This window comes from Hesperophylax consimilis, chromosome 7 (assembly GCF_061612785.1).
Source record: "Hesperophylax consimilis isolate HC1 chromosome 7, BYU_Hcon_1.0, whole genome shotgun sequence".
NCBI lineage: Eukaryota > Metazoa > Arthropoda > Insecta > Trichoptera > Limnephilidae > Hesperophylax > Hesperophylax consimilis.
In genome coordinates, this window is record NC_142842.1 from 39,233,613 (window position 1) to 39,245,815 (window position 12,203).

General features: G+C 37.4%; 1 protein-coding gene across 1 annotated transcript in view; it reads left to right on the forward strand.

The window, feature by feature from the left end:
* The first annotated feature begins 379 nt into the window (after positions 1–379).
* LOC149422747 (netrin-1-like) overlaps positions 380–12,203 on the forward strand; it is a 446,444-nt gene continuing 434,620 nt past the window's right edge. The window contains exon 1 of the mRNA XM_089633494.1: positions 380–2,477. Within this exon, the coding sequence (XP_089489620.1) occupies positions 1,388–2,477 (1,090 nt within the window). The 5' untranslated portion in view covers positions 380–1,387. The remainder of the gene's footprint in view (positions 2,478–12,203) is intronic.

Here is a 12,203-nt window from a genome sequence, read left to right on the forward strand (position 1 = left end):
TTACTTTTGCAAATATCTCCTAATTGAAAAGTGATAACTCTTTTGTATGTAGGTACCGGACGCATTAACTTTGAAAAAATGTGCAAAAACGTGTTTAATAAATCGTCCTACGCCATTCTGGTTTGGCAGTTCAATGATGAGCCCTAGGCAATTTTCGACCATCTATCAAAATATATTTTACAATCCATACGCAAATAGCAGGCAGAACATTCCGCAATCTTCAGGTGCACCGGAATATACGATTGTTGTAAAAGGTAAAAGCGCTGATCTCGGCGCAGCATCCCAGGACTGGGGTGGCGGAGGCAGAGGGGTGCGGAGGGAGGGAGGAGGGCGGCGCAGGGGCCCGCCAGACAGCAGTTGTCCCGTGGTAGCCGCGCTGTCCGCACGTCTCTAACGAACTCCTCCCGCTCCCTGAAAACATCGCGACCGCCAGACATTCAGTCGGCTTCCTCAGTGTCATCTTCTGTGACTGGTGGCGAATCTGTTTCTGTGTTATTATTTGCCTGAATTGTGCTTATTTGAGTTGGCTCAGTTTCCAACGGCAGTGCTCGGTGCATTGCTGACTTTGCTTTCGCTGGATGATTGTTTACTTTGCAAAGTTTCTAGTTAGTTTGTTGCACGCTCTTCTGTAGTTGTTCCCTGAGGGACCCCTTGTTTACTTTACCTGCCCCCGGGCTTTGGTCATCTGCATTCAATGCTCCTTCGACTGTCTCCGATGGCATGATTTATTTTTGACATTTTTATTTTGTGTTTGTGGTTTGCGCCGGTCTCTTTAAAAAGTTTTTTGTATCACGACTCGATTGTTGTTTTGGTGCGCAGAATTTTTTCAGTGCTTTAAAAATATATATTATTTTGTGTGCCTGTTTATGTTGGGTATGATAAAAAACGTATTATTTTAGTTGCTCACGTATTTGTTTATTGTGTTACGTTCATTTTGATAACTTATTATTTCTCACAAGTTTCGCTTGCCAGTCACTGTGAAAAATTGACCTTATCGAGTACGCTTATCTTCTTATAATCGTTCATCGTTATAGGTAAATTAATAAACGCTTTGTCGTTTTATTTAATTTATTTGTATGTCCGCAATTGAACACTTACGAAGAAGTACGAAGTAACAAAGACTAACCGGTAAATTTGTTACCTGTCGACATAAAGGAGGATTTAAAATTGTTTACGCCGGCGAAAGGATTACGTGAAATCCGATACTTTCACGCTCCGTCGAGGAAAGCCGCGCGTAATTAACCCGTGCCCCTGTAGCGCCGGACGCTCCGGCCCTGCTACAGCCAGCCTGCTGCAGACAGCTGGCCAGCCTTTGGACTAATCGTTAGCGGTATTATGACAGCGGGTCAGCTGGACTAGAAGCTGACCGATTATAGCATCCCTCAAGATGCGGCTACTTGTACTCGCCGCGTCCCTCTGCGCGGTCGTATCCGCCGAGAACTACGTGCGCACGTTCGCCGCCCAGCCGCAGGATCCGTGCTACGAGGAGGAGCGCCCCCGCCGCTGCATCCCGGACTTCGTGAACGCCGCCTTCAACGCCCCCGTGGCCGCCTCCAGCACCTGCGGGCGGCACGCGCCCTCGCGCTACTGCGATCCCTCGCAGGGGTCCCGCCCTCCGGCGTGCCACATTTGCGATGACGCCCAACCCAAGCGGCGATTCCCCGCTTCCTACTTGACTGACTTGAACAATCCCAACAACGTGACATGCTGGCGCTCGGATCCATTACCTCCGCCATCGTCCGCCGATTCGCCCCCCGATAACGTCACTTTGACACTATCTCTGGGGAAGAAATACGAGTTGACCTACGTAAGCCTGCAATTCTGCCCACGCGCCGCTAAACCCGATTCCATCGCCATATACAAGAGTATCGACTACGGGAAGACATGGCAGCCATTCCAATTCTATTCCAGTCAATGCAGGCGCGTATACGGCAGGCCTAACCGAGCCACGATTGCCAAGGCTAACGAGCAGGAAGCGCGATGCTCCGACTCTCACCGATACGGGCCAGGAGGCGAGGGGACTGCTGGGAGAGTGGCTTTTAGCACCCTGGAAGGAAGGCCGAGTGCCCCCGACTTCGATAACTCCCCCGTGCTGCAAGACTGGGTGACTGCCACTGACGTAAAGGTTGTCTTCAACCGCCTGCATATGCCAGCAGAGCCTGATATCTCGGACGAAGTGACCGCCGAAGGCTTGGATTTGAGGGACAGCGCGGCTGTCAGCTACTCGCTAAACACTCTGGAAACAATGACGACCATGTCGACCGCTACCATGTCCCATCACTACGCCGTGTCTGACTTCGGAGTAGGAGGCCGCTGCAAGTGTAACGGCCACGCCAGCAGGTGCGTGCAGGCCAAGGAAGGGTTGGCCTGCGACTGCCGCCACAACACGGCGGGGAGGGACTGCGAGCGCTGCAAGCCCTTCCACTTCGACCGCCCTTGGGGCAGAGCCACCGCAAGAGACGCCAACGAATGCAAAGGTAAGAGAGACTATTAAATAAATATTCTTATCGCAGACCGCAATATTTGTAATTCCCCATTGTTTAAACAGAATGTACAGTTTGTTCAACTAGAACTAGCGGAGAATCCCGTCGCTTCGGTTTATAATACATATTATTTAACTAAGGTACAGCGTTGTTGCTTTAAGAATTTATTCCTCAATATTTCCAAAACATAACTTTATTTTTGTGTAGTTCGAAGGCCGCCAGAGCTTGAATTTTATGTTTAGGTACTATCTGCACAAATAACACAAGGACACGACAGCTACAGTGCAAGTGCCTACTTCTACATAGCCACAAACTGAACGTATACTGTTGCATAATTAAAAAGATTATATTTGTAGTTCATATAAAAAATTTCCACGTATGTAGGTTGTAGCTGAAAATGATTTATTTTTGTATTAAGATTTCAGGATTATTTCAGTGAGGTGTTGCGCTGCCCCACGTGGTTGAATATTCTTCACGCAAAAAATTGAATTAAAAGAACACACTTTCGGCTACAACGACACTTGGCGCTCTAGCACACTTAAAATTCTGGAGCCGCTACTTAAAACCCACATTTTCAAACATAATTATGTAGACATATTAATTTCATTTCTATTGTGGTTTACAATAATTTACTGACCAAGTTTATTAATTTATTTTTCATTTCTATTTACCTACGTGTAAATTAGCTTCAATACCCATTTTTTGTTCGATTTTATATCGCGTCTTTCAACACTTGAACATATTTATATACGTACTTAAATAAATAGACAAAGTTAGTCACAGGTACGGGTTTGCCAATTTTTAAACTCTGAGAGTATAAATGATTATTTTTTTTATATTTTGGAATGACTTAACGAGGGTCAATATTCATCATAGACTTGCAGAAAAGCCAATAAATAGAACATTAAAATTTAAAAAAATTATACATTTATCCAAGACACTATCTAGATTCTATTTAGTTCAGGAAGAATCTTGCGATCATACGTAAAGATAACAGCCAAGAAAATGAAGATAATATTGGTAGTCAAAGTATGATATAATAAATATGACTGAAGGAAAGAGGGTCGCATTAGCTCAGCGGTAGAGCAGACCCCCTGCAAAGCCAAGTCCTGGGTTCAATTCCTATGTGTATCGAGTCGCTACTATTTTTTGCAATGATTAAATATTATTCGTTAATTGTTATGATTTTTTTTAAATATACCTATTTAGTTATTGTTTTCAATGGAAGCTCGTGATGGGATTGAATTTACACAGAAATACAAGTCAGAAACGTACAGATTTATACTCATACTTAGCACTCCAGGTACCAGATACTTGTGGGAATATATTTTTTAATAAAGATTGCCACAGAACACTTGTTTGACTAGGTGGTAAATATGCATAAAGATAATAATAAATTAGTGAATCTATTGAAGTATTATTTGAGGCCGATAAGCGCGGCATAAGGTTTATTTACGCTTTGCCAGTAACATTTGACGATTAATCATTATTATTCATTCAGCCATTAGCGACGACAAAGGAAATGGGAAATGACTGATCCTCAAACTAAGCTGTTTATGGAAATTAGCGTATGGCCTATTACCTATTAGGCGGAATATCTTAATTCGCGCTAATCGGTGCCTTTATTATCATATAAACTAACTCTGTTAGTTGCGTGTCATATTGTCAGTCATCCTGTAAGTATTTTCTCTGCGTGGATTTTCGTGAATAAAATATCTTTTTAGCAGTTTATGAGTACATTATTATATTATAAAAGTATAGAGATCTTTAATACTTAGACGACTAAAGATTTGCCCTGCATATTCATGGTAGTTTTATACAAAATAGCGTACAAGATTACATGTTCGGGTTTTCTTATGACATTGTGTATTTTATAAATTTCATTTTAGTTTTAGATTGTTTTGTTTTATTTTGTAATGTATGCTCCTTAGCTGTTAACAGTTTCAACAAGTTTCGTCTGTGTCATTCACTAACGTTTATAAAACTGACTTTGAACTATACAAATATAAATAATAAAACTCTAAAGAACAAAACGTCTAGAAATTGGTGTTAATGAAGGAGGAATAACAAAGTTAGAGGTAATGGTTCTAATTTTGCTGGTTTAAAACAAAGTAGGTACATGGTTGCACATCCGCCCTGTTTATGGAAACTGAAAAGTTGGCTAAAGAAGGAGGTAGCGCAACATGGCATAATACCCCAAAAATAAATCACTATAAGTACCTTCATGGTTGTTTTTGAGAATGTTTGCACTACCCCGTGATTGAACCCGCCCACCTCTTGATGCATAGCCATGCATTTTGCCGTCCTGTCATGTTGATCAAAATGTCGTTTTGTTGGTATGTTAAATCTACCAAATACTGATACCAGCTTTAAATGGATGGGAAGAAACATTCGAGTTCTTTTATGAATGAATATTAAACGTTACGGGAATTCCTTTGAAGGTACCTACTTCTTTCCCAGTTCCAATCTTATCAATCTGTTTCTCAGTGCTTTACATTAAAAACCCAACAATCTTTAAAACTATCAACAAATTACCCGAGATAGCTATCTCCAAAACAAGTGGTGCCTTTTTATAGCCTTTCATGTAGTCGGTTTAGTTTCTCCGGTCCGTACTCCGAGAGCAAAGAGCATTACCTTCAGAGGCCAGACTCCGTGCTCCAGAGGATCGTGTCTGGCTTGACGGAGTTATGATCCCTGTGAAAACTATTCGTGTTCGTGTATCACCTCTGGAAACTAATGGCCGGTTGATACCTTTATGCTGTTTTAACTGGACGCTCAACACTTGAAACCATTTACACTTTAAACACAACCTCCAATCATTTAAATTCTTACTCGTGTGAGAATAATTAACGCTTTTTTCTGGAGCGGACTTTTATTTACCGCGAACCATTAAATTCTTTTTTTTTAAATTTAATTTTCTAATAACTGATGAGTAAAACCTCAAATTGTAATATTTAATAATTGAAGACAATATTAGCGACTCTCAAACGTAAATTTGATACAGAAAATATTAAGAAATTAACCTTCAATTCCTAGATGCGACCGAATCTTTTTCTGATTTTTCTGTATCAAATTTACGTTCGAGAATCCCTAATATTGTTATCAATGGCCAAATTTTCAATTCTCGTTTGAATGAATATACCTGCTGAAGTTTGTCATGCTCGTAAACATAGTTTAGATAACTACAGTCGAACCGCTACCGAACGCACTCATACATTTCGCACGGAGATTATAGAATTTACAGAACTTCGTAAAACCAAACATGAAAGTCACTGGACTATTATTATTATTTATAGCTAAGTAACCATCACGCCAGTTCCTTGTTGGTATAGCTACGTAGATAAGTTATAAGTATAACTGGTACTCATGACATTTAATTAACTTGATCGTGTCACGTATCCGTGGGGCATCCATGACTTCTGGCTGTCTTAATTTGTAACGGTTTTCAAAATTTCACCAAAATTACGCTATTAAAACTAAAACCAAAGCGTTATTATTGTATGTAGAAATCGACAAGGACTGTTATATTCCTAATAGATACCTTTCGATCAAATTTTACTTCAGCTTTTGCTATTTGTATTCAAAACCACAACAGAAATATTTTTTGTAATCATACTGTATCGTTTACCATTTAGGTAACTTTCTGGAACTGTTAATAAAACACCTTTTTAAGGTAGTCAGTACGTGACTCCGGTAACTTCATATTACTTCCAAAGTAAAGTGTTAATGTTCGCTCCAACAGCACGAACTAATGTAACTTATTAGCCCACCAAACGTCTTTTTAAATGCCCCGGAACGGTGATATACTAACAGTTACTAAAGCACGGTTAACATAGACACATCCCCATCTCTACGAAATTATTCCGAGGAAAAAAGATATATGAGCATAATATAGTGTAGGAACAAGTACACCTTCCAATTAGGTACCTATTTTAGCTTCGATTGGTCGGAACTCGATGTGACAGACGTAAATCAAAAATGCGAATTTCTGGTCCTGCCAAGTGAAAATCACCCGTAATAACGTGTGTTTTTATCTTCCATCTTGGCTACAGATTTGCTTAGATTAGAAGGTTATGATAATTTTATTTTAAGATTTTAGACCCTTTGTGGAACAATATTAAAAATATAAGTACGTTGATACAGCCTCTAATTTTGGAGCCAATTTCTGATTATAAAAATTATTACATACATTAATGTTGTCGTCCACGTAATTGGGTTATAACTTTTTAACATCCATCTATCGATGTACAATTGACTTTATTGTTTGATGCACCCATCCAATAAGAATCCGTTCCTTCAAAACTACTTCGTTAGTAGGTACATGTACATACCACAAAAACTAATATAAAGAACTATTATTCATTACTAGGTCCTAACATTCTTTCCTGCGTATTATAGGTTTTGATTGTGCTAGATTGCGATAGAAATAAATAAACTTTATGTTTTGTTTTATTAATTAATATGTATATTTATTAAAATTTTACAATAATTATTACATGATCACGGTTATCATAATAGCTATTCCCCATCATAAATAAACAGATCTTGTGTTTGGTATTTACAATATTTTTATTATAGAAAAATAGTAAACTAACTTGTATAAAATCCCTCTTGTACCAATGTTCTAAACAATTAATTTTCGCACATTTCCACTCTGCGTGGTATTTACTATTTTTATTTCTTGTATTGATCCCTGCGGCATATGTGCGGTAAAACAATGTATGATCGTGTGAGAAATGTGGAGATTCGCAATGAATGCAAGGCTGATGTTTAAATATTTGTGATATTTAAATAATTAAACCAAATTCTGATTCCCGCTTGACATTAACTATTGAATTGTTTTAATATTTAGTATTGTGTCAATATTTTCTGACCGGCCGTAAAACTAAACGTCAAGTTGAAACCCTGAAGTTAGAATAATTTATTGACTTGTTATTTTAAAATGTTTATTTATGGATCAACGATTCACCATCTCACTGATCGACTTAATTGTAATGGCACGTGAAAAGATATGTTAAATAAACCCTTTGAAAATGCGTGGAAATTCTTTCCTCTAGCCTTTGGCCTCAAGCTACCTAACGTATAGAGTTAAGTGGAGAGCTGCGGAAGTGGCAAAATATTAACCACACCTTTCAGAATGTTTACAATAATTTAGTTCAGACGTTTCCAGGCTCAGGATATTACTTTACTCTGCCGCCTTGCTTACTTACTTACTGCGGATTGCTTACTTACCATCAAAATTTAGTTTTAAATAAATAAAATTGCTTAATTGACTCAATAAATTTGTGATTTATTTTTGTACCATATCGAAGAGTACCTACAGCAAATACCTAGTACGGATGTGAGCTTCCTTATATATTTATTTTATAAATTATAAAATATGAGCCTTTAAAGAATTCGATTTTTTGTGTCAACTTGTGTAACCTTTCAACAAGTTTTTGTATGTGTAAAATGTATAAAACGTTCAGTAGTTTCGCGTAATGACTTTTTTCGTTTATGAAATGACGTCACGGTCGCGTGAAGGCTCAGTGGCGCACGGCGCGCCCCTCTTGTCAATTAATTAATTATGTCCCTTTTAAATACGCCCCTCATTTATTATGTAAGTAGACACGATAGCCCCGGGTCAGTAGCGATGGCCGCTGCGCCCGGGTACCAGCCACCCAACCACCCAACTCACCGCTGCCGGGCCTGTGCAATTTTAACCTATGAAATATCAAATTATGGGAATTGAAGTCAAACAAATATTATTAATATTGAAAGGATTTAATAAATTAGTCCCAGAGAGAGATGTCATATGTGTCTGTGTTTTTCGTTTTCATAAAAGACGCGTGAGAAGGAAGATTTTCGTTGTGACATACGTACGACCTCCCTCTGAGACCACCACACAGTTGATAACCCTTATTACAAAGATAGCGAGAGTATGAATATTTTCACATTTCAAATATAGAATTAATATTCAATTAATTAAAATGAAATCATTTTCATTAGGTCGGTACCTACTTGTCTGAATTCTTCACACAATCAGTTCCAATTTTGAAAAAGATTGTTAACAAAATTTGAGTTCATTGAATCAGACAACCATAATTAGTACGTTTGACAACAAAAAACAAGTACCTAAGTTATCACCAAAATAGAATCAGATGACAAACGGCGAAAATTTTGAGAAAAAATCTAGGGACATACTCATTGATGTAATAAGTTTATATTGGTCGTTGAAGATACATCTTCGGATCTACCGGATCTGCCCTGATGATGGACACTGCAACGCTGTCCGAAACATCGGCTAAAGAAGGAGTTAGCGCAACACGGCATAACACCCCAAAAAAAAACAACAAAAAAAAAAGTTGAAGATACTTGTATATTTCAAGTATGTACTCGTATGGATCTAATTAGGTGATTTGTTCGATATGTCTGATCGTGCGCGTCGTGTTGTTTATAATATTGGGAAAGGTGAAGAACGCGCTTGTAATAATGATTTATATTGATACCTACTTACTTAAATCAAATATTGATACGCAGAGAATGGGAATGTTATAAATAAATTATTTATCTTAATAATATCGCAGTTGTACAGTGTCCAATAGAAACAATCAAATACATTTGTTCTTGTCACGATTCAATAGTTTTTTCAACGAGTCCAAAACCGACTGAATTAAGGAACATTTAAGTATTGTTACGATTAATAATATTGTGTTTGATCGTACAGGATCATTGCCTTTCAAAAAAAGAAATCATTTCGAATGTAAGTAACCTTAAATTACCACTTTTATCCCATGACATCGTAAAAATAAGACAGGTTATATTCATACTAATCGAACATAAAATGTAGCACCGCCACCGACCAAATAGGACTTACATCAATGAGCACCGCTTATGAAAAGGATAGCCAATCAAAGGAAAAAGTATGTCCACTGGACCTAGTTCAGTGAGACCAAGCGCATTGTCTCAGTAACGTGTTTTTTTTTATAAAGAAAACAAACATTCCTGGGTTACGAATTATGTTACAATAATTCGAAAATCTCCTAGTATCACTACAGTAAGCAGAAAATGTTGCTTGTGTCATGATGGAGGACTTAGCTAGCCGAGGAATCGAACTCACGAAGCCTGGATCGAGCCAACTTAGTCACTGACTTGTGAAGAATAGTGAATTCTAAATTTTAAAGATTTTTTTTTGGTCTGACGATTTTCTGGGGTCAAAATGTTGGTATTTTCAAATAAGACATTTTGACTATAATGAGAAGTTATCATTCTAGATAATTGATTTTGAATTGTTAATTATTATCTCCACTTTGATATGACAATTGATTGAATCCATAGTTTAAACTGTACCTTGTGTGTTGTCTATCTGAACTCTGAACGATGTATTAGGAGACGTGTTACAGAGAACAGTTGGGCTGGAGCCAATTGGTTCTGTTTCGAGAAACTTAAACTAAATCCGGTGCTAAACCCAAACCCAAGGTTCAAACAACACAGAGTAAACAGTGGAAAGGCAGAACTTAGACAAGTTCCACGAACATATTGTTTATTTGGCAGAGAATACAAAAAAATAATAACAAACTGACTCGTTTCTTTGAAAGCTTTTTATTCAAAATAAAATAACATGCGAGTGGATTTAGTGTTCATAGAAAAACAACTGATTACGAGCTAAATTTGTATTTCTTAAATTATCTGGTGGTACGTCTTTACAAGTTCTATATTAATGCTTTCTTAATATCCTTATATGTCATAGAATAATCGTTATCTTATTCAAGTAATCCTTGAAGAGAAGGGCTAGCTCTAGAAACGTCTCCACTTCTGTCGGTCTCCAGCCTCTTTCTACAGTTCACGTATGTCCAAGGGTTTTAACAAGTCTATCTTATTATATGATAACCTCTTTGGTGGTCTCCGGTCGGCTATATTCCACCCTTACATGTCCTGCCCAGCGCGAGTTCCACTTTAATAAATCTTGTTATTGACGGGTCTTCTAGCAGTTGGTATAGCCGTATAGCCCGTGGTTGCAGTGGTCCGTCAGGCACCACTTTATTGTATGGCACTAAAGATACTTAATTGGATTTCTAAACCTCAAACGCATTCTAATCCTTTATTATTTAGTGGGGTCTCAGCATTCTGAGTTTTAGCTAGGCTAGCGCACTGGCGATCCTGCACGATCAGATTGATAACTTAACAATATCGGATCGATAGGCTCAACTTCTGACGGTTTTACATCGCCATCCCTAGCACGGCTGGGCTGATGATAGCCGAACTAACATTGAAAAGAAATAAATTTAAAACATCGTTATACTAAGGCAACACTGGCGGAACTACCCATCAATTGACATTCCTAAATGTAAAAGTTGGCAATACCAATAAATTGACAAAGTTGAATTGAAATACCATCTTTCATATATTATATTGCCAGTTGGCATGTAATTTTAAGGGAAGTTTGCTAGGTAATGAAGTCATTAGCCATAACTAGTGATATTTGAACAATATTCGTTTCTCCAAACTGAAACAGAATCAATTGATCGCTTTTTTCGCAATTTCTTTAAACTTTAAGAACTTTATTCACCTCAGTCCATTAATAAGCCAGTTATTGCATAACGATCGATGTTTTTAAAATAATTGTGCAGATTGACAGTTAACCGAAGTTTAACGAAGGTACCTTGCAGGCCGCGCGAAAAGCTACGGCTTTTGTCTACCGATTATACGTTTACGCAGTTACGTTTTCCAATAAGTAAGCCAGAATGTATACATTATTTAAAGAGCGCTTACCTAGAATGTTTTGTCTTCCAAAATACTTTATTTGTTTACATTATGTAATATGAGTCATCCTTGTAAAAAGGTGAAGGTTTTTAGAAATCACTCTTTTAATTAACACCACTTTGTCGGTCAAACAAAATATTGTTTGAAATAAATCCGACAAGACCTGTTTTTTTTTCAACGAAGGTGGAACACAACAAATTTTATTGAAGGATATAAATTTTTTGCAGGTTTATCAGCCCCGACAAATGCAAGGTTTTGCCGAAACCGATAAACATATCTGTATAAATTAATGAAGTTTCACAAAACTATCGTGTCTCCGTTAATAATGTTCTTTCTCATAGCCATAAATTACAAAAAATGTCTGTACATTTTATTGAAGATGGAGATAATACCAATAAATTAAAACGAAACATGAAACAGAAAAATAAAAAGGTAACAGTCTCAACTGGGAATCGAACCCACTTTCTGTGCCTTACCGGAACGATGCCTCTAACCACTCAGCCTTAATCTATAGATGTTTTTATATATAAAAATCAGATATGTTTATCCGAGACACTATCTATGATACAAACAAATTCTTTAGAACTTTGTAATAATTCAAAAAGAAATTGGTTGAAATAGTATTGTTAATTCTGAATTTGAAATATGAAATCGACGTAAATGACGTAAAATAATTATATCCCAATGGCCGAGTGGTTAGAGGCGATCCTGGGTTCGATTCCCAGTTGAGACCATTACCTTTTTCTTTTCCGTGTCTTTTTCTGTTATGTTTCGTTTATATTTATTAGTATTATCGTATTCTTCAATGATATGAATTTTATATACACACATTGGAATTTGACTATGGGTAGGTATAACCTTCAAAAGTAATCAAAGAGAAAAGTTATTCCTTTAAAATAAAGTACCTACATATACATTTGTGGAGTTCATTTTGTAGTAACCTGAATTTTAGTAAATTTTTACACTTAATAAAAATCA